General features: G+C 50.3%; 10 protein-coding genes across 10 annotated transcripts; 5 read left to right on the forward strand and 5 right to left on the reverse strand.

Moving 5' to 3' along the window:
• The first annotated feature begins 49 nt into the window (after positions 1-49).
• BDQ94DRAFT_88738 (tRNA dimethylallyltransferase) lies at positions 50-1,723 on the forward strand. Its single transcript, XM_026776766.1, has 2 exons — positions 50-237; positions 316-1,723. The coding sequence occupies exons 1-2, from the start codon at positions 139-141 to the stop codon at positions 1,705-1,707; spliced, it is 1,491 nt and encodes a 496-aa protein (XP_026630315.1). The 5' UTR covers positions 50-138; the 3' UTR covers positions 1,708-1,723.
• A 1-nt stretch (position 1,724) lies between these two features.
• BDQ94DRAFT_88718 (DXO/RAI1 family decapping nuclease) lies at positions 1,725-4,151 on the reverse strand. Its single transcript, XM_026776765.1, has 9 exons — positions 3,795-4,151; positions 3,495-3,737; positions 3,395-3,426; positions 3,314-3,341; positions 3,256-3,263; positions 3,096-3,199; positions 2,876-3,046; positions 2,494-2,793; positions 1,725-2,425 (listed from the first exon to the last, which is right to left on the reverse strand). Exons 1-9 carry the CDS (start codon positions 3,867-3,869, stop codon positions 2,280-2,282), a joined length of 1,107 nt encoding a protein of 368 aa, XP_026630316.1. The 5' UTR covers positions 3,870-4,151; the 3' UTR covers positions 1,725-2,279.
• BDQ94DRAFT_136127 (protein GET4) lies at positions 4,130-6,253 on the forward strand. The gene is made up of 6 exons (XM_026764801.1): positions 4,130-4,448; positions 4,550-4,806; positions 4,914-5,066; positions 5,125-5,911; positions 5,971-6,039; positions 6,096-6,253. Exons 1-4 carry the CDS (start codon positions 4,405-4,407, stop codon positions 5,712-5,714), a joined length of 1,044 nt encoding a protein of 347 aa, XP_026630317.1. The 5' UTR covers positions 4,130-4,404; the 3' UTR covers positions 5,715-5,911; positions 5,971-6,039; positions 6,096-6,253.
• BDQ94DRAFT_166512 (uncharacterized protein) lies at positions 5,814-6,450 on the reverse strand (the record flags this gene model as incomplete). Its single annotated transcript, XM_026770567.1, has 3 exons — positions 5,814-5,911; positions 5,971-6,039; positions 6,096-6,450. 3 exons carry the CDS (start codon positions 6,448-6,450, stop codon positions 5,814-5,816), a joined length of 522 nt encoding a protein of 173 aa, XP_026630318.1.
• A 600-nt stretch (positions 6,451-7,050) lies between these two features.
• BDQ94DRAFT_88759 (replication factor C subunit 4) lies at positions 7,051-8,829 on the forward strand. The gene is made up of 5 exons (XM_026776767.1): positions 7,051-7,242; positions 7,314-7,534; positions 7,596-7,695; positions 7,751-8,173; positions 8,236-8,829. The coding sequence occupies exons 1-5, from the start codon at positions 7,154-7,156 to the stop codon at positions 8,459-8,461; spliced, it is 1,059 nt and encodes a 352-aa protein (XP_026630319.1). The 5' UTR covers positions 7,051-7,153; the 3' UTR covers positions 8,462-8,829.
• Positions 8,530-9,990, reverse strand: BDQ94DRAFT_88762 (polysaccharide deacetylase family protein). Its single transcript, XM_026776768.1, has 4 exons — positions 9,766-9,990; positions 9,062-9,639; positions 8,892-8,995; positions 8,530-8,829 (listed from the first exon to the last, which is right to left on the reverse strand). The coding sequence occupies exons 1-4, from the start codon at positions 9,869-9,871 to the stop codon at positions 8,694-8,696; spliced, it is 924 nt and encodes a 307-aa protein (XP_026630320.1). The 5' UTR covers positions 9,872-9,990; the 3' UTR covers positions 8,530-8,693.
• A 275-nt stretch (positions 9,991-10,265) lies between these two features.
• On the reverse strand, positions 10,266-13,076 carry BDQ94DRAFT_136131 (amidase). The gene is made up of 5 exons (XM_026764802.1): positions 12,146-13,076; positions 12,055-12,076; positions 11,721-11,993; positions 11,471-11,665; positions 10,266-11,408 (listed from the first exon to the last, which is right to left on the reverse strand). The coding sequence occupies exons 1-5, from the start codon at positions 12,397-12,399 to the stop codon at positions 10,521-10,523; spliced, it is 1,632 nt and encodes a 543-aa protein (XP_026630321.1). The 5' UTR covers positions 12,400-13,076; the 3' UTR covers positions 10,266-10,520.
• A 121-nt stretch (positions 13,077-13,197) lies between these two features.
• On the forward strand, positions 13,198-15,991 carry BDQ94DRAFT_88780 (CeGAL family transcription factor). Its single transcript, XM_026776770.1, has 5 exons — positions 13,198-13,491; positions 13,646-13,737; positions 13,823-14,854; positions 14,913-15,510; positions 15,560-15,991. The coding sequence occupies exons 1-5, from the start codon at positions 13,360-13,362 to the stop codon at positions 15,833-15,835; spliced, it is 2,130 nt and encodes a 709-aa protein (XP_026630322.1). The 5' UTR covers positions 13,198-13,359; the 3' UTR covers positions 15,836-15,991.
• BDQ94DRAFT_88794 (uncharacterized protein) lies at positions 15,763-16,100 on the forward strand. Its single transcript, XM_026776772.1, has one exon. The coding sequence runs from the start codon at positions 15,862-15,864 to the stop codon at positions 16,051-16,053; it is 192 nt and encodes a 63-aa protein (XP_026630323.1). The 5' UTR covers positions 15,763-15,861; the 3' UTR covers positions 16,054-16,100.
• BDQ94DRAFT_88788 (general substrate transporter) lies at positions 15,992-18,068 on the reverse strand. The gene is made up of 3 exons (XM_026776771.1): positions 17,644-18,068; positions 17,278-17,574; positions 15,992-17,224 (listed from the first exon to the last, which is right to left on the reverse strand). Exons 1-3 carry the CDS (start codon positions 17,869-17,871, stop codon positions 16,148-16,150), a joined length of 1,602 nt encoding a protein of 533 aa, XP_026630324.1. The 5' UTR covers positions 17,872-18,068; the 3' UTR covers positions 15,992-16,147.
• Positions 18,069-18,133: the final 65 nt, after the last annotated feature.

Genomic DNA, 18,133 nt, shown 5'->3' on the forward strand with positions numbered 1-18,133 from the left:
CGGGGGAATTTGCGCCGGGAATTTTTCCAGAGCCGCACCGCCAGGATTACCTCCCTTCGAGCCCATCAGCTCGCGGTTTTCTTCGCCAGATGGTATTGTCGAGGCAAAGATGCTAATTAGGCCCTGTTTCAACCCTCCATGCAACCACTTTTCCGACGCTTTACGTCTCTCAAACGCCCCTCCGTCATGAAGCCGCTCATCGCTGTCGTTGGTGCCACAGGCACGGGCAAGTCAAAGGTGAGAGCGTTTACCCAGCCCGGGATCCTGGAATCTCCTTTCTTTTTTAAGAGACTGCTTACTGACGGTTGCAGTTAGCTTGCAGTCGACCTAGCCTCGCGATTTAACGGGGAGATCATCAATGGCGATGCCATGCAAATGTATCGCGGTCTCCCTATCATCACCAACCAGATCCCCGTCGAGGAGCGAAACGGTATCCCGCATCACTTGATCAGCTGCGTTGAGCTCGAGGAACAGCCGTGGTTCGTCGGCAGATTCAGAAGCGAAAGTCTCCGACTCATTGACGACATTCACGCCAGAGGGAAAACTCCCGTCTTGGTCGGTGGTACCCATTACTATACACAGGCCGTCTTGTTTAAAGACCAGCTACTTGGCGAGGATGCTACTGCAGACGATGTGCAGGAGGAAGCCGTAAATCGATTAACGGAAGATAACGACCCGAAATCCTCGACTAAATGGCCCATCCTCGACGCTCCCACTGAGGTGGTTCTACAAAAACTGAGAGAGGTCGATCCAGTCATGGCGGATCGATGGCACCCGAACGAAGCACGCAAAATCCGTCGCTCCCTAGAGATATATTTCCAGACCGGCAGGCCCGCGTCGGAAATTTACGCGGAGCAACAGCGGACGAAGCAGGCGGCCCTGATTCGGGATGACTCCCTTACAGGTGCCGGTCACTTGCGATTCCCGACGATGATATTCTGGGTGCACTCGGAGAAGGAGACGCTGAACAGTCGACTGGACAAGCGGGTTGATGCAATGCTAGAGCAAGGGCTGATGACAGAAGCCAGGCAGATGTCGGATTACCTTCAGGAAAAGAAAGCTCAGGGCGTCTTCGTTGACCAGAGCCGCGGCGTATGGGTGTCTATCGGATACAAGGAGCTAGCACCCTATTTCGAAGCACTATATGCCGGCTCAGCGGATGAGGCCGAGCTAGAGACCCTCAAGAAATCCGGCATTGAGTCGATCAAGACTGCAACGCGGCAGTATGCCATGTCTCAAATCAAATGGATCAGAAACAAGTTATGGCAGGCCCTTGCAGATGCGAGTTCGACCAATCGTCTCTACCTCCTTGACAGCACTAATGTCGACGCATGGGAGCAGAATATTACTGAGCCGTCCGAACGTCTTGTCCGTGCTCTGCTGGAGGATCAACCCACTCCCGATCCGAAGTCACTGTCAGAACTCGCAAGGACGGTCTTGGGCGCCAAGGAGGCGCAGCCACATAAGGAGTCGGGATCCGTCACCAAGTGCAGGACTTGTGACATCTGCCACAAGACCATGATGGGCGATGAGCAATGGCATATACACATCAACGGCTCGGTCCATAGGAGAGCTCTCAAGAGCGCCGCCAAACGGGCTGCGCGTGACGAATATCTACGAAAGCGACAAAAGCTGCTACACGAGGGTGAGGAGAAGGGCTCTGAATCTCCCGCGGAGCCAGATGTACAAGCCCCTCCGTCCTCTTAAACCAGATAGACAGACAAATAGAAGTCTCAAATTAATTGTCAATAGCACCGATGTGCCTTGCGTCTCAATGCAAATGCATCTGCGAGACCCGTGGGTAACCATGTAGAGAGATTCTTCCGCGCAGTGCATGCTAGCAGACCATCTGCATGTTTGCTTTCACACCGTAAATGTATGCAGAAAGCAGGTGCGGTCAAGAAGACAACAAGACAACGCTGACCGACAGCCAGATGATGTCATCTGAAGAAGCCCCTAACTTCTGGCTGTGTTTGGCATAGGGCTTGGTGTTTGGGGCAGCGAATAGATGTCAGACATAAAGCATTCATTTGCAATGATTGCACAGCACATACTTGTCACAGCACCGTCTAGGTCCAGTGACCAAGTCGATCCAGCCGATGCCGCAAGCGAGTTCCCATGCATCAAGCCAAGAGGCAAGCATATCCCTATCTGTTGATAGCAGCCTTATCATTCTTGCGCAACTGGGTGGACCCCGAGCTTCTCTTTCACTGGAGGAGTAGTCCACAGACGCAGAATCATTGGAAATAAAGAAGTCAATGACTGAGCGTTTGTATGGCTCAAGATTTGGACCTCCAGGCCGAAAATGCTGGTGAGATAATATCGCCAGTTCCACTCTCCTCCACCCTGAAGACTTCAATAAGCGACGATTTCTCCCGTTTGCGTATTCTCCATGTGCCTTCCTCTTGGATGGTAGTTTTAAGCCCTGTATCAGTCAGTTTAGATCCTGCTTCTTTCTTTTAATTCGGGCGAAAAGATTGATTGTATACGCACATTCAAGGAACGTGGCAGCGAAGTTAATGCAGATATTTCCGTCCCAAGTCGACCGGCCAAGCTTCTTGACTTTTCCAGGTATGGCAGCAGTCTCGAGCTCCTCAAGACGATGAACAATACCATGTTGGTCCCGAAAGCCGACAACGATCTTGGGTACCCCGAGTAAGAATGACTGGGCCCAGAATTTCAGGAGCTTCCTTTCGTATTTCACCATGTCCCGGTCATTTCTAATCTCGGCGGAGGTTTTCAGTTCTACCCAATGGATGGGATCTTCCTTTCGCTCAGGTTTGCAATCCCAGACTGTGAACAGGATGCGTTAGAACATGATATATGCGCTGTGGCAAGTGGTTGTGACGGAGTGGTGGGTGGCCTTTTGACATACTCGCATCTACCTCCCCACCAATGACTAGGCGTGCGCGGCCGATTGCAGTGCGCACCACTGAACAATACTGGGCATTGTTGTTCACCATGAGTTCCTCTCGGTTTTCAATCTCTCTGCGTGGAGTCGGATCCCACGGTTCATTAAGCACCGACAGAGTCTCAAATTTATACCCTGACTCGGTCAATGACGTTTCTAACCGTAAGGGAAAGAGAGCTCTTACCCCAGTAGGCCATCAGATCCTGGGATGCCATTCCCGGAGGCATTCGTTGATTTTTCTGAATTCGTTTCTGCTCATTCTTGTAGCTGTTGTTCTCTTCGATAAATCTGGACGGTAATTAGAGTCAGGAGCCAGTAGATATAGCAGGCTAGCATAAACCAACATTGTTCCCTGGAAGCACATTAGCAAAGAGCCCCTAAATCGATGGCTAATTGACATACCTGGAAGCAGGTAGCGTTCATTTCGAAGCTGTACGCAAATCAATAGCTGAAGCAGGAGAGCGACAAATCGAGAATACACACCCATTTAAGTTATCAAAAGGAGCTGCAAGGATCTAGACAAATCCAACATAAGCATATCTTTCGATCCCATACGACTGAACACATTATAGGCGGTGTCTACCTTGGTCATCATGCCTCTCCAGGTGATAATATCAGCTTCACATTTCTTCTGCGTTTCTTGTTCCAGGGCTATGACTGTCTCGAGCAGAGCATCTAGATGCTCATCAGCTGAATCATCCAGCTTTTGAAATGACTCGAATCCGCGGTTCAGGTCCGCGGGAAGGCATGGCGGATAGTAGTATTTCATCGATGAATCTCCGAGATGGAACTTATGCTCATCATCATAAGAGAAACATGCAATCTCCTGGACAAGGGTTAAGGGCTGGCTTTGAGCATCCGGAATGAATCATACTAAGCTTACCTTTGGACGTCGAATGGCAGCGCTAGCTCCGTAGAAGCGGCCAATGGGCTGAATATCAAAGGCCTTGCGATCCATTACTTTGAGAGATTGCCCGGGTATGATGGTGACTGGATGTGAATGCGCGGAAAGGTTACTCTATGTACTCTTTCTGCCGTGCGCGCGCGCCTTTCACGAGATTATACCAGGGATTAAGACCATATGAACTAAAGTCTCAAAGGTGTCCTGCTGTTGCTTGGGAAGGAAAGAATCAGTGGTAAGAGCGAAACCATTCACCTCCAATATAGCTAGGTATGAACCCTGCAGCGCGCAAATGCGGAGTGGAAGAAATAAGTAGATCGTCGTTGCAGTAGTTCAGTCCAGCTGCTCCCGTCATTCTGGAAGAACCGAAGCGCGTCCCCACCAAAAGTCGCCCGGCATCAACTTTCCCGGCCGCAGTGGCTTGACGTCGTCAACCATCCCCGATTCAGGCCTGTCGAACTTGTTGCGGTCGCTTTATTTCGCTTTCACCCTCTTATACTATTTTGTGGGCTGTCTCGTTATACCAATCCATCGTGTTCACTGTATCCCCGACCTCTTGACAGTCGCCCCTGGTGATTCATCCGTTCTCAAGATGACCTCACGTATCGACAAGACAATTGCTCGACAACGAGAGAAGTGAGCCAACACCACCTTGCTGCTTGTGCCGAGCAGCTTTCTGATGTCTACAATGATTCCCCAAAAGAGAACGATAACTGACGCATCTTGTCTTCTTGAAGGATCGCTTCTGGTGCTTACTATGAAGCTCACCAGCAACTGCGGGTCATCGCTGCCCGGTATATTAAGCAAGCGAACTACGATGCGGCGGCAGAGCTTCTTGCCGGCGGTGCCACCGCTCTACTGAAAGCTGGGTCTCAGCAGGGTGCTTCTGCCAGTGGCGGCGATTTGGCTATCATGTTGGTGGTTGAGGTCTACACAAAGGCGGGGTGGGAGATTACTGGAGGGAATGACGATGCAGAGGGGCGGGCTCGGAAGAGTGAGTGCTTGCCTATGCCATCTTATACATTGCCGCGCCGGTTTGCGGATGTCATACGGTGCTTTCTTGAAGTGATCGGGCTGACCGAGGGCTCCCTCTATCTACAGAGCGCTTAATCGAGCTTCTGCACGAATTCCCCCCCGAAGAGCCTACCCGGAGAAGGTTTATCCAGGAGATTATCGGCTGGAGTGGCAGGTTTGGACCCTTAGAACGCGGCGACCCTGAGTTGCATCATGCCGCTGGATCGGTATACGCGGAAGGTATGCAGACCCATGATGATTCCGATTTCGAGGGCGACTTCATAACAGCTGTCTCTAGACCACGAACCCTATGACGCGGAAAAGCATCTCATCTTCGGTACCTCGGAATCAGCTGAGACTCTGGCCAAACTTGAGTTCGAGTGGTACACCCATGACGAACCGCACACTGCCGCAATCTACGCCTCTCGCGCGGTATTCCCCTATCTCTTGATCGGAAACCTTCGCAGCGCCAACAAAGCGTTCCTTATTTTCACGTCAAAGCTTTCCTCCACAAACCCCTCACTCGGCGTGCAAGATGTCAGTAGCGCTAGCTCTGACGTACGCGTCTTCCCCGCGCTGCCCTTGCTGAACTTCATCAGCATGCTGCTCCTTACCATTCAGCGCGGTAGTTCGGATTTGTTTAAACAGTTGACGGCGCATTATGCATCCCATATCAAAGACGTCGGAATTTGGGATGACGCACTGTCTCAGATAGGCGAGCAATATTTCGCAATCAAGGTCCCAAGACAGAGCAACCCGCTACTGGATATGATGGGAAGCATGTTGTTTGGTGGCGGTCAGGATGGTGCTGGTGCTCGGATGGCACCTCAGGGCAGAGGAGGATCGAAGAGGGTGGAAGCGCCTCCGACGAGTATGGAGCTCGATTAGAGGAATTTCTGGGGAATTTGACCATGTAGAAGAACGCAGTCTGAACGCATCATCCATCATGCATCGTAATTAGTATAGACCATATCGCAAACGAATCTCTTAGGCCCTCGAGTCGACTTCAGCCTCGTACATCCAGTTATCTTCCTCCAGGGCGGCGACCTTATTGCGAAGGCTCTGGTGTATACGATTAAGAATTTCTATAGACATCAGCCGAATCGCATCGCGACATAAATCTTCGAGTGTAATTGAGGCTTACCGGCTGGCTCGATACTCATTTGTCTGTTTCGATTTCGATACATCATCTCAACTAGGTTTGCCTCCATCTCTAATTCCTCATTAGCTCGCCTGACTCGGGCGCTTGGGGCCAGACTCTCGACTTACTTTCCTTCTCCTGCGCAGTTAAATTGTCCCCTGCTGCGCCAGCACCATCCCCGGCACCCACACTTTCTATACCCTCCATTTCCTCACCATCTTCACCAACCAAGGGGGGTAGTACAGGGACATCAAGCTTGTAGCTACCGTTCTTGTCCTTAACCACGATTTCCCCGTTGTCAATAGATCCGGAGCTCAAAGATGTAGATGCATCAGACGAAGCGGACTGCAGCAGTTGTGACGATAGGCCAGAGGGTCCGTTGCTAGTTTTGCCCTGTGCAGAGGAACCTGCGGGGCCAGTTGAGCCAGCGCGTTTGCTAATGTGGTGGTGGAAGAGATTGCGGCGGACAGAGGTTGTTCCCATTGCGAGGGCGTGAGGCTAGACAGGTATAGGAATGACGGTTCTAATTAAGCAATTAAGTATAGAGTGTAAGAATGACTTGAAGCCGGTTAGCAATGCTTTTTGAGCGACAAGGCCCAGGTAAAACTGGTGTGGGTAGTCGTGAGGTCGGTGTTGTAGCAACTGAAGGGACTAGGTAAATGAATTTAGAAAAGAATTGGCAGAGGAAAACTGTTCGACGTAAAAGGATGGATGAGCATAATAATTGCTGGTCTGGAACAACATCCAACGGCTATGAAGCGTGAATACAGAGAACCCTGGATTGGCATTGAGGTGAAGTTGTAAGGCGGGATTCCGAAAGCATCACCAAAACCCAGCTGTCAACTGGCTGCCTCTGAGATCGCATGTGTGCTGAGCAAACTAAAGCCGGTTTTTCTAGACCTGGCTCAGTAATAGTACAAATGGTTAATGTTTGCATCATCCCCTCGTAACAATTCATTTCTTTGGAATCGTGCAGGAGGCCCGTCGCTTTTGGCTCCAGCACCGGCGAACAATAACTACCCTTTTGGGCCAAATCTATGCCGACGCGTCTCCGCCTCGACTTTCGCGTCTCCCGCTTCTTCAGTTCCAACCCATCACCAGCGCTTTGTTCTTGCCCTCGGTCTAGCACACAACAGAACCATTCAGCCTGAGCTAGCATATAATTTACATCAAGTTATCATTCGCTATGGTTCAAGCCGAATCCTCAGCCAGTGCCTCTCGCAATGGCCTCAAGGCGCATACGGCCGGCGCCCCTCCTGACTATGAACTGCCCTGGTACGTACAGCAGGTCCCAGCACTAAAGCCAGCTTAGAATGTCGAGTCTGATTGCCAAATTTAAACAATAGGGTAGAGAAATATCGCCCGGTATATCTCGATGATATTGTTGGAAACACAGAAACAGTTGAGCGCTTGAAGATCATCGCTAAGGATGGAAACATGCCGCACGTTATCATCTCGGGCATGCCCGGTATTGGAAAGACTACTTCGATCTTGTGCTTGGCGAGACAGCTACTGGGAGACGCATATAAGGAGGCGGTTCTGGAGCTCAATGCTAGTGATGAAAGAGGTACATCTACCCCACTTTGCGAGGGAGACGAGAGACGGCTTTAATCTCTAATATGCTCCAGGTATCGACGTGGTACGGAACAGGATCAAGGGCTTTGCCCAGAAGAAGGTCACTTTGCCGCCTGGTCGTCATAAGCTTGTCATCCTTGATGAGGCGGATAGGTACGTACTAGACGGTGAGCTACATTACCTTTTCTGGATGCTCACGGTGGTATAGTATGACATCAGGTGCCCAGCAAGCTTTGCGGCGTACAATGGAGATTTACTCGTCGACTACACGGTTCGCGTTCGCTTGTAATCAGTCGAATAAGATCATCGAGCCGATTCAATCGCGATGCGCTATCCTACGTTATGCTCGGTTGACCGATGCGCAAATTGTCAAGCGTCTGAAACAAGTATGCGATGCTGAGAAGGTGGAACACAACGAAGAGGGCATTGCCGCCCTGGTATTCAGTGCTGAGGGAGATATGCGTCAGGCTATCAACAACTTGCAGAGTACATGGTCGGGTTTCGGTTTCGTCAGTGGGGACAACGTTTTCAGGGTGGTCGACAGCCCGCACCCGATCAAGGTCCAGGCAATGATCAAGGCCTGCTGGGAAGGCAAGGTTGATGCGGCGTTGGAGACACTGAATGAATTGTGGTATGTACACAGTGCAGTCTGTCAATTTTATGTTTGTGTGCTCGCTCTGACCGTATTTCTAGGGAATTGGGGTATTCCTCCCATGATATCATCAGTACCATGTTCCGTGTCACCAAGACAATTCCCACTCTGTCAGAACATTCGAAGTTGGAATTCATCCGGGAGATTGGTTTTACGCACATGCGCATTCTAGACGGCGTGCAGTCACTGCTCCAGCTTAGCGGCTGCGTTGCGAAGCTTTGCAGGATCAACATGAAGCCGCAGCTTTTTGAGCCGCCGAAGAATTGAGATGAAATCGAAAGTGTAAATTAGATGCAGGCATAACTTGGAGTTTTGGGGCGTTTATAAAGCAAGGCTATACCAAGCCCTGGGGTATTTAGCATATGATTTCAACACTTTCTTTGATTTTCAAGTTATTGTTGTTAGAGACTCCAGGTATCATTTATAAGATTCAGTTCATACATTGTAAAGCATGCATGCTGGAGACTACGCAACTCGAGGCCAGCTCGACAGTCTAGTCTCACTTCCTTGCTGGCATGGGAGCAGAAGGCATTCTAGCGCCCTCCGGCGGCTTGTTCTTGCTCTTGAAGTCATCGCACATCTGCTCAAAAGTGACCCATTCCACGCCCTCGTGCTTGTTTATGTATTCAATGATTCTAGAGCCTATCAGCAAGCCATCCACACAAAGCAGTTCTAACCAGACAAGCACCCAACTTACCTCTCATGCATAAGAAGGACATGCGGACGGCCCGACACATCAGGATGAATAGTCATAGGGAAGACAAACTCATCGTACTCGCGATAGAAGTAGTCGAAATGATCCTGCCAGATCATCAGTTCCATCAAAGGCCCCAAGAACCAACGCGTCAACCTCCAAGACGAACTCACCTTCCAGAGATCCTCAACATCCTTAGGATTCACCCAGCCATGACTATTCGGCGCGGACTTGATAAACATCATAGGCGGCAAATCATCAATATACCAGTTGCCGGGGATCTCCACGAGCCCCGTATCTTGACCCCTAACCAGCGGCTTCATCCAAGTCTCCGCCTTCTGGGAATAATCAATTTTAGTCCATGTATCGCCCGTCCTCAACCAATACATCTGACAATCATGATGAGACATGGAATGATCATATTCAATTCCATAGGAGAGCAACAAATCGGCCATCTCCTTACTGGTTTCCCACCATGGCGCAACGATACCCCGCGGCGGCTTGCCCGTGAAATCGTACAGCATGTGATAGGTCTTATCGAGAATGTCCCGTTGCTGCTCGAGGGTCATGTCGGAGGGGTTTTCGTGCGTGTAGCCATGCAGGCCGATTTCGTGGCCGGCGTCTCGTACCATGGCGCATTCTTCGGGAAAGGTCTCGAGTGAGTGGCCTGGGATGAAGAAGGTGGCTTTGATGTTGTATTTGGAGAAGAGTTTGAGAAGGCGTGTGGTGCCGATGTGGCCGGCCCAGAGTCCTGTAGGATGTGAGTGAGTGTACTACTAATAAGTAATACTACTGCTGCTACCCGTTGGTATGGACAGGGCGAAGTATATAGAAAGGAAGTGTTTTTGTTCTGTTCGGTGTTTGGACTTTTACTTACCTCGACTAATATCGTTGGAACTGTCCTCGCCGCCGTAGGATCCTAGCCAGCCGGCGACAGCGTCAATGTCGACGCCGTAACTGACGAGAACGCGCTTCTTGCCCATGTTGATGCTTTTTTTATTTGTGTTGGGGAAAATGGTGTTTGATCTGGGACAATGTGGCAGGGTTCTTTGTCGGATATGTAAATAGGTTGAATGAGACGTGGGCAGTACAAGTCTACAGGTTTAACCGAGGAGTAACTCTTTTTCCCCCAACCTTGGTCATTGATTTTTCTTTTATATAGTCGATCAGTGAGGGGGGGCCGATGAGGGGGGAACCTCGATAATTCGGTCATCTGAGATAAATGATCGGAGGGGAGGAGATAAGGCGCGATAGCCGACATGGAGAGAGCCGGTGCTACAGCAATGGAGAACCTTATCAGTATGCATATGCTCCTCGATTCATTACTACTGAATATTACTATCTAGTAGATACTACTACAGGCTTGCAAATGTAAGGATACGGTCTAGTCTTACTATTAGCTATCTAGATACTAGTTGCTCTGGACTGAATCACAGTATATTGGCTTACTCCAACAGTGACGCCTCCACTTCTGGCAGAACTCCAACGGCCCGGTTGGAGTAAGTCTTGTGGGAAAGTGGGGGTTGCGCTCGGGGCGATGGAGATAGCCAACTAGTATACCTAGTAGACTAGATAGACACACACACCCCCCAGAAATGGACTATTGAGCTATGCTCTAGTAGATGCCGTACACTAGCTGCGCCAGATCTTCTCAATGGCAGTCGCTGCTCCTAGGACCTTCTCCTCTTCTAGCTTCTTGCCGATGATTTGAACATTAATTGGATGACCATTCATGGCCTTCGCATCGTACAGCCCCCAATTCCATGCATCCAGTTCGTTCCTGGGTTGATAGTCTGCTGGCAGTGCGTCCACTTCAGCCCGCACCTGATCCACTGGAAATGTAACAGCAGAGTAGTCAAGGAAGTTCCAGATTTTTGTATACCCAACCCACCGCAGCGTTCGGTGGGGAATAGCAGGATGGGGCGTTGTCGGGGCCAGGAGTACATCAATGGGTTTCCCAGAGGGAGAGCGTGTTGCGTTCCATTTGTCCAAGTATTTCTTTTGCAGTGCAACTTTCTTCCTGTTGAGCTGCCAGTACTCGTAGACGGAAATGGCCTTCCCGCGATTTACCAATGCTTCCACGTGGGGAATATAAGGCTCCCCACCAGCTTCCACATCGCGGCGGATGTCTTCCCCCCCATCCACTGTGTAGAAAGTGTCCATGAGTTGGATATATTCTAGATGATCGGAAGCATCCCAGACGACTAGCTCGTGGCCTTGCGCTTCTAGTTTTGCGGAAAGATCCCGAAGCGCTCTCTCGATGGGAGGATGAACCTTCACAACTCCGTCATCCAAAATAAGCCCAATTACCATAGGCCGGTTCTGAACCTCCTCGTATGCGCTCTCATTCCAGAGTAGCGGGGTACATTTGGGGTCTAACTGCCACGGCTGTGCATTAGCAATCAGTCGGCTTACATAGCAGAGAGACGATAGATCTCGTGCCATGGGACCAACAGATGAGGGAACATGCTCTTGCCCCTCGGTAGACACCGGTACGCCATAGTACGGAAGCCTACTGCTCTATATGGTTTGTCAGTCAGGTCCTTTTACCTTATCAGAGCTAGGAAGGTGGTTAGACTTACCGTAGGCTTCAGGCTATACAGGCCCATGTGACTTTGTGGGATTCTCACACTGCCACCGATGTCTGTACCATACCCCAGGATAGAGCCGTGCAATGCCAATAGAACAGCCTCTCCTCCAGTGGAACCGCCTGGCGTGAACTCAGGGTTCCGTGGGTTGACGGTCAGACCCCAAAGTGGATTGTCTGTTTCAGCCCACTAAGTTATAGATTAGAATCTCGACCTTCTATCAGCGAGCTAGGCGGATACAAACCATTATGCTCTGTGGTAGGTTGGTCTTCGCCAGTACGATAGCACCCATATCTTTCAGCATCTGCACTAGAACTGCATCTTCTGTAGCGGGAGCAAAAGAGCGGCCCACGTATCCAAGTGTTGTGTCAACACCCTTGACATTGAACTGATCTTTCACTGTGACTGGAATGCCGTGGAGTGGTCCCTTGACTTGACCGGTTCGTTGAAAAGTATGGTCGAGCTGCCGGGCCTGTTCCAAGGCATCTTCGAACACAATTTCCGTGAGACAGTTGGTCTGTGGAGCCAGACCTATTAGTGCTGATCCACAGAAATCTTTCGATGGTAAATTTGCTCACCAACTGATGGGCTACCACAGCCCTGAGGACAGAAGAGTCAGTCAAGAATGGAAATGAAGGTAGTTAGGGCGATTCAAGTTATATATAGTACCTTCTAATAAAAGCTAATGTCGTCTGCTCAGCTGTATATTTGCCCGATTTCAGGCATTCGAAGAGCCTGGGCACGCTGTCGATGTCAGTGATCTCCTGGATTACAGGATCTTCTTGGATACGCGTGCGCTCTTGGACAGAGAGCAGCTGGGGTACACGCCGGTCGATATCGTTGACTTGATATGGCTTTAGGAGCTGGTTCCGTAGAGCACGCTTTTGGGAAACAATTTGCTCCCACGGCTGAACACTTCCCATTGTGGCAAAGATATTTCAAGATGGTTATCTTATCGAAGCATAAATGGGGTTAAGATGTCCTATTTCCGTTGTCACTTTCGTCACTTTCTCCCTAGTATATATATGTGGATGAATGTGAGTGCTATCAGCAGTTGATGTCCGCACCAGAACTCATCTGCTAGTGCGGGCCCTAAAATAAATGGGAGTCATTAAATAGTAATCTGGCAGCTCTCGGAGGAGATACGCAAAGCCAGCTAGTGAGAGACCGGTGGTATCAGTTGAAGGTGGGGTTAACTACGGATCAAGGGTCAATGTTAGCGAAGTCAGGCATTCGTGCGGAGTAATCGCTCGAATCCAGTCATGATAAGAACAACGACCCCATCGCTAGTAGTAGACTAGATCGATCCTAATAGAGAGGAGTAGATTGCGTTTGGATTGAACCTTGGCTAGTCAGGCACGCCGAAGTAATTCCGGTGGATCGCTGATCAACCGGCGAATGTTTTCCTGGGGAGGCTGTCCAAGCGGAACTTGTTGATGTTGTGGCGATGGCTCAACCACTGAATCCATCCGCACACTTGAATTTAATGTGTAAACTGTAAAGAATATAAACTCAAAAAGAGGCATCTGGGGAAACATCCTTCGAGAATACTAGGTTTGGGGGGAAGATTGAGCCGTCAAGAGAGGGAGGGTGAAAAAGGATTGGATTAGGTTGGAGTGGGGGAAATCTCCACCAGGGTCAATCCACCGTCAGTCCACAGGCCACACGCCGGCCAGCTTTTCCCTTCGAATTCCCCGTTTCTCCTCACAGCTTGCCGACGCTTTCCATCACTGGCTGCGAGCTCCGAGGCGTGTTGGCGAACAATTTCGACCTGTTCACGACAATGCTTATGACTCGTGAGATGCATTGTTCGATGCCCCTTTATTTGCTTCTCGATTACTAAGTTTTCTCCCAATTTGGCCTCAATCTGAGGACATGCCACCATGAATCCCCCCAATTCTGGTGCCGCTGCAACATCAGCGATGACCGGTGCCATCCGCACCGAATCCCGAAAGAAGTCCTCCGGCGCAATTGCGAAACGTGCGTGCGACCAATGCAAGTTCCGCAAGATCAAGGCAAGTAATATAGTAGATTCCTACGGCCCTCTTTCCGATCCGGGGTCCCCCTGTCTGCTTTTTCTCTTTCTTTTCCAGAAACCCCCCGAGGTCCACCCGTGTTTACTATCTTTCCGAGCCTGGCCAGCCGAGCTAATCGCCTCCGTAACTGCAGTGTAGTCTATCCCAACCATGCCGGGCATGTGTTTCCATGGGCTTTGAATGCACCTTTTTCCAGCCGCAGAAGAAACGTGGTCCTACTGGACAGTGAGTCTGAATATCCTGCCTGCCCTTGAGTTGCTTATTTTCATCTTTTTTAATCTGACCATTCGAATCTGTTGCGTATCCAAAGCCGTGTGTCTCAGATCCGGCAGCAACAGACCAACTTACCGGCTTTGAATAGCTCACAGAGCCAAGTAGCTTCCAATCCCTTACCAGGCGCTTTTGCCGCCTATCAGACGGAGTCACCATCCCGAGGAGACGGGAGCTCCAATCCCGTACATCCAATCCAGGATGCCGCACACTGGCCTATGCATAATGAGGCCTCCTCGGTACCCGTTGAGCTTTCTCATCCTCAACCACCAGCCCCAATTGCACCTAATTGGAGTTCTGGGGCCTCTCAAATTGAAACCCATAGTAATAGTGGCGTCAGCTGGAATGAGCGCAATGATGTCGAATACTGGCTGCCGGATACACTGGATGCTCAGGTACCCGTATTCGATTTCCCGGGCAGTAATATCTACCTGAAAGCCTCGCTTCCATCTATTATACAAACAGACGCTGCTCCTGCAGGTCTACAGTCACACCCAGCGGAGGCAGCAAGTGTACCCATGTCGGGGCCCAATGTCCTCCACCCGCCGCCAAATGAGACAAACACGCTCTGGCCCTCATCCATTGTGGAAGCGAATATGATACCGTGGATTGACGTCTATTTTGATCGTTTGCATCCAACATTACCGGTGCTAAACCGTTCATCACTATTTATCCGAATGCTGTCCCAGGAACACCGCAGAAACCCGCAATTTGGTGCAATGCTTCTCGCATTGTGCGCATTTTCCCTTACCCAACCGATCGAGATAGCCGAGCGACCGACGTCTTCTTCTCGAGCTAACCAAGCTCGATCCATGATGAACGAAGCGACCAAAATGCGAAGCTGCTCGGATTTCGGGGAACACCCAACAGTTGAAGCGGTCCTTACCAGTTTCTTCCTGTTTGGGTGCTTGTTTGGCAGCAACCAGCATAATGCCGCATGGCTCCGCCTGAGGGAGGCTCTTGATCTTGCTGCTACAATGGGCTTGAACAACCCGGATTCGTATCGAGATTTGCCCAGCGACGAAAAGGGACAACGCTTACGGACTTATCTGGTTCTGTCAATCACGGAGAGGTATTATACATATGGTTCGGGCCACCTTGAGATAGTCACTAACTAGCAATTCTTACAGAGCTTATGCATTACAGCGCAGACATCCCATCACCTTCTGGGGTCGACCGGGTTTCAGCATGCGGCCTGTTCATGACTTCATTCACACTGCCACCCATAGTCTGGTGTCTGGCGTCATTGTCCATAACGAAAAGGATGCTGAAGGAATGATGGGCCTCGCCCGTCTGATGGAACTTTTTGATGCCATTGACGAGGATGTTATCGATTGCTGGAACCAAAGATGCAACATCAACGCTGGCTACTGCGAGAAGCTCACGGAAGCCAAGGCTTTATCCATTCATCAGAATCTCAGCCGAGTTAGCGAGTCGGAACGATATAAAGGCTACGACTGGTTCGAGCGCTCTAAGTCAACCCTCGGCGATAATCAGGGAAACCGCCCGGCAATAGGTCTACGGGAAACCCAATGTGCAGACGTCTTTATCACGAAAAAGTGGCTTCAGAATCGCATTTGGGTGCTCTGTTCCACTCATGGGCTGCTGCGGCCTGCATCTGAACACCATGAGCTTGGTCTCCACTACGCTGTTTCTGTTGCAAAAGAGACGCTTGACATCTGTCGATCCTTGCGGCTGAGCTCCATGGAGGCACACGGAATTGGACTTGTATGTGCTATGTTGAATCCTCTTCCATCAAATTAGCTAACCAAAGTAGGCTGAGAAGTTGTACGACATTGCAGTCGGCGCCATTAGTGTCTTGTTCAATGTCCAGATGCCTCTCGCGAAAGGCACCACATTGGCATCACCCGCCAGAGCCATGCCCAACCCTCAGATACCGATGGCTGGTAGTCAAATAGTCTCCAAAACTCTAACGGAAGATTTTCTTTTACTGTTGAACAGTCTGCGAGGTGGAAACCATCCTTTCATGGAAAGGTATCGAACACTATTGAGCTCATTGGACGGCACTGGTCATGCCTGGGGCTCTCAATAGTATGAGCTTGCATACTGCCGGCATGCATGCCTTCTCTAGGATATCCTAAAATTCTCTTTCTTCTTCTGTGTTCTTACTTTATATTTGGCGTTCTGGTTTTATCACGAAGTGGTCCAGGAAACTGTTACCCTATCCTCTTGTTCTGGTCTAAGCGCACTCTTTGGTACAATAGAAGGTCACCAAACCACGCTATGGCATCGAAAACGGCCAGGCTGTAGTGCACTATCGAATACAATGCCATAAGATTAAGTGTTACAACTTCGTATATCTCACATGGATGACAGCGCTGACAGATCAAGCTGGCTTTCATTTTCAGCTTGCTGCTATGGAGGCTTTGGAGACTTGGGAATTAGAGCCAGTGGCCTTCTCGAGTGAAGACCAATATTGCCTCCATTTCCGTGCAGGAATATTGGCATCATACATTGCGTCGATTTCCACAAACTTGCGGCCTTTGGTCTCTGGGATGAAAAAATAGGCGAAGACCAGGATGCACGCCATGCAGCCGGCGAATACAAGATAGGTCTTTGGCCCCAGATTTGCTGCATCAGGCGCTGTTAGCTGGGGCACCACTAGAGTTGTGATCACAGCGGTTGCTTGGGCACAAGCAATGGTGTAAGCCATGGTGTGGTGACGAAGTTTAGGAGTAGCCATCTCCGAGGGCAGCAGCGTTGATAATGGTGAGAAGGAGGACGCCCAGAAGAAATTGAACGCAAAGGACAAGGCCGCGATTGCTATGGCTGATTGGCGGTTTCCCTTGTTGAACGCCAGACCACCAGCCGCAAGGTCGATGATGAAGAGGACACTCATGCCCGTCAATGCGGTAGGACGGCGGCCAGCCCGGTCCAACATGAACGGCGCAGCGATTGTACCCGCAAGGGTGCAACAAGAAGCTATCACGGTTAATGTGAATGGGTCTCCGATGCCAATCCCGGACAGGAAGACCGTGCTGTATGTCGTTGAAAGGATGATGCCTGAAACCTGGTTCAGAGAGTAGAAAGAACCGGCAGTCAGGGTGCGCTGAAGGTGCTTCTTGGAGAAAATTTCCCAAACGGACACCTTCATGTCAGAAGCATGCCCTTCGGAAAGTTCCATATCTCGGAGCTCCTCGTCGACTCGCTGTTCACTGCAACGGCGCAGTCTTCGCAGGTTGCTGCGAGCCGCTTCCAACCTGCCTCTAGAAACAAGCCACTGCGGGCTCTCGGGCAAAGGCAAGGTCCAAATGAGCAGCAAAGCAGGAAGGACACACTGGACTGTCAAGGGAATCCTGTACGAGCTCGGCCCTGTCAGGCTGTGAGTGCATAACACCACAATGGTGCCCAGGACACCCGCTACCAGGGTCAGAATATTTATCAACGATACACTTCTTCCTCTCATAGAGGCAGGGACGACCTGCCAAACGGTGAGTGAGGTTTCTTGAGACTCTAGAGCACCGACATGCACACCTCTGCTAGATACAAGGGAGCCGTGCCATTGGCAATCCCCGTAGCGATTCCGTTGATAAATCGACCAGAAACAAATGCACCCAAGTTTGGAGCCAGTACCTGAAGCAAGCTGCCGCCGATGGAGATTATATATGCAATCAACAAGGGGTACTTGCGGCCCAACCTCGAATTTAGCGGAGAGGCAGCTAAGCCTCCCAGAATCGAACCTATTAGAGGAACAGAAAACAATATGCTCTGATTACGAGCCGTCAAGACCAGTTTCCCTGTAAGTGGCTCGGGTCCTTGATATTTGTCGACCTGCTCATGCTGTTAGCCCAATGGAACCATCCTATGACGCTATCTTACAAAGAGTTCATTGACACATACAAATGGCCCCAATGCAGCCACAGGTGAAATTATCTTGTCATCAAAACCGAACACCAATGAAGCTGAGCCGAAAGCGGCGCAGGTCAGAAGCAGAAAGAAGTTGACTGTACGCTCCTTAGACGAGGTTCTGCTGTCTGAGGCGAAATCGACATGCTGTACATGGCTGACATCTTTCGGGGTATCAGGGGGACGGGTGTTTGAATCATTGGCCATCGCGACTGTCCTCATACATGTAAATGCAAGCGATTGAATGACATCGCAGGCGCCAATCAATCATTCATTATACTTGAGTTGACCTCATCAATGTTGGGGAAACCCATCAGTCTACTCTGTAGTAGGGGATATCCGCAGGAAACAAGCCTAGTAGAATTTGAAGGGGGAGACGCGTCACCCAGCCCGTCCCCAGAAAGAATCGTCGCCGCAGGCCCATGGGGGTGCTATTTATTGTCATACCAAGCAATCCTCCTGTGGAAGATGGGATGCAGACACT

This window comes from Aspergillus welwitschiae, assembly GCF_003344945.1.
Source record: "Aspergillus welwitschiae strain CBS 139.54b unplaced genomic scaffold BDQ94scaffold_4, whole genome shotgun sequence".
Taxonomy (NCBI): domain Eukaryota; kingdom Fungi; phylum Ascomycota; class Eurotiomycetes; order Eurotiales; family Aspergillaceae; genus Aspergillus; species Aspergillus welwitschiae.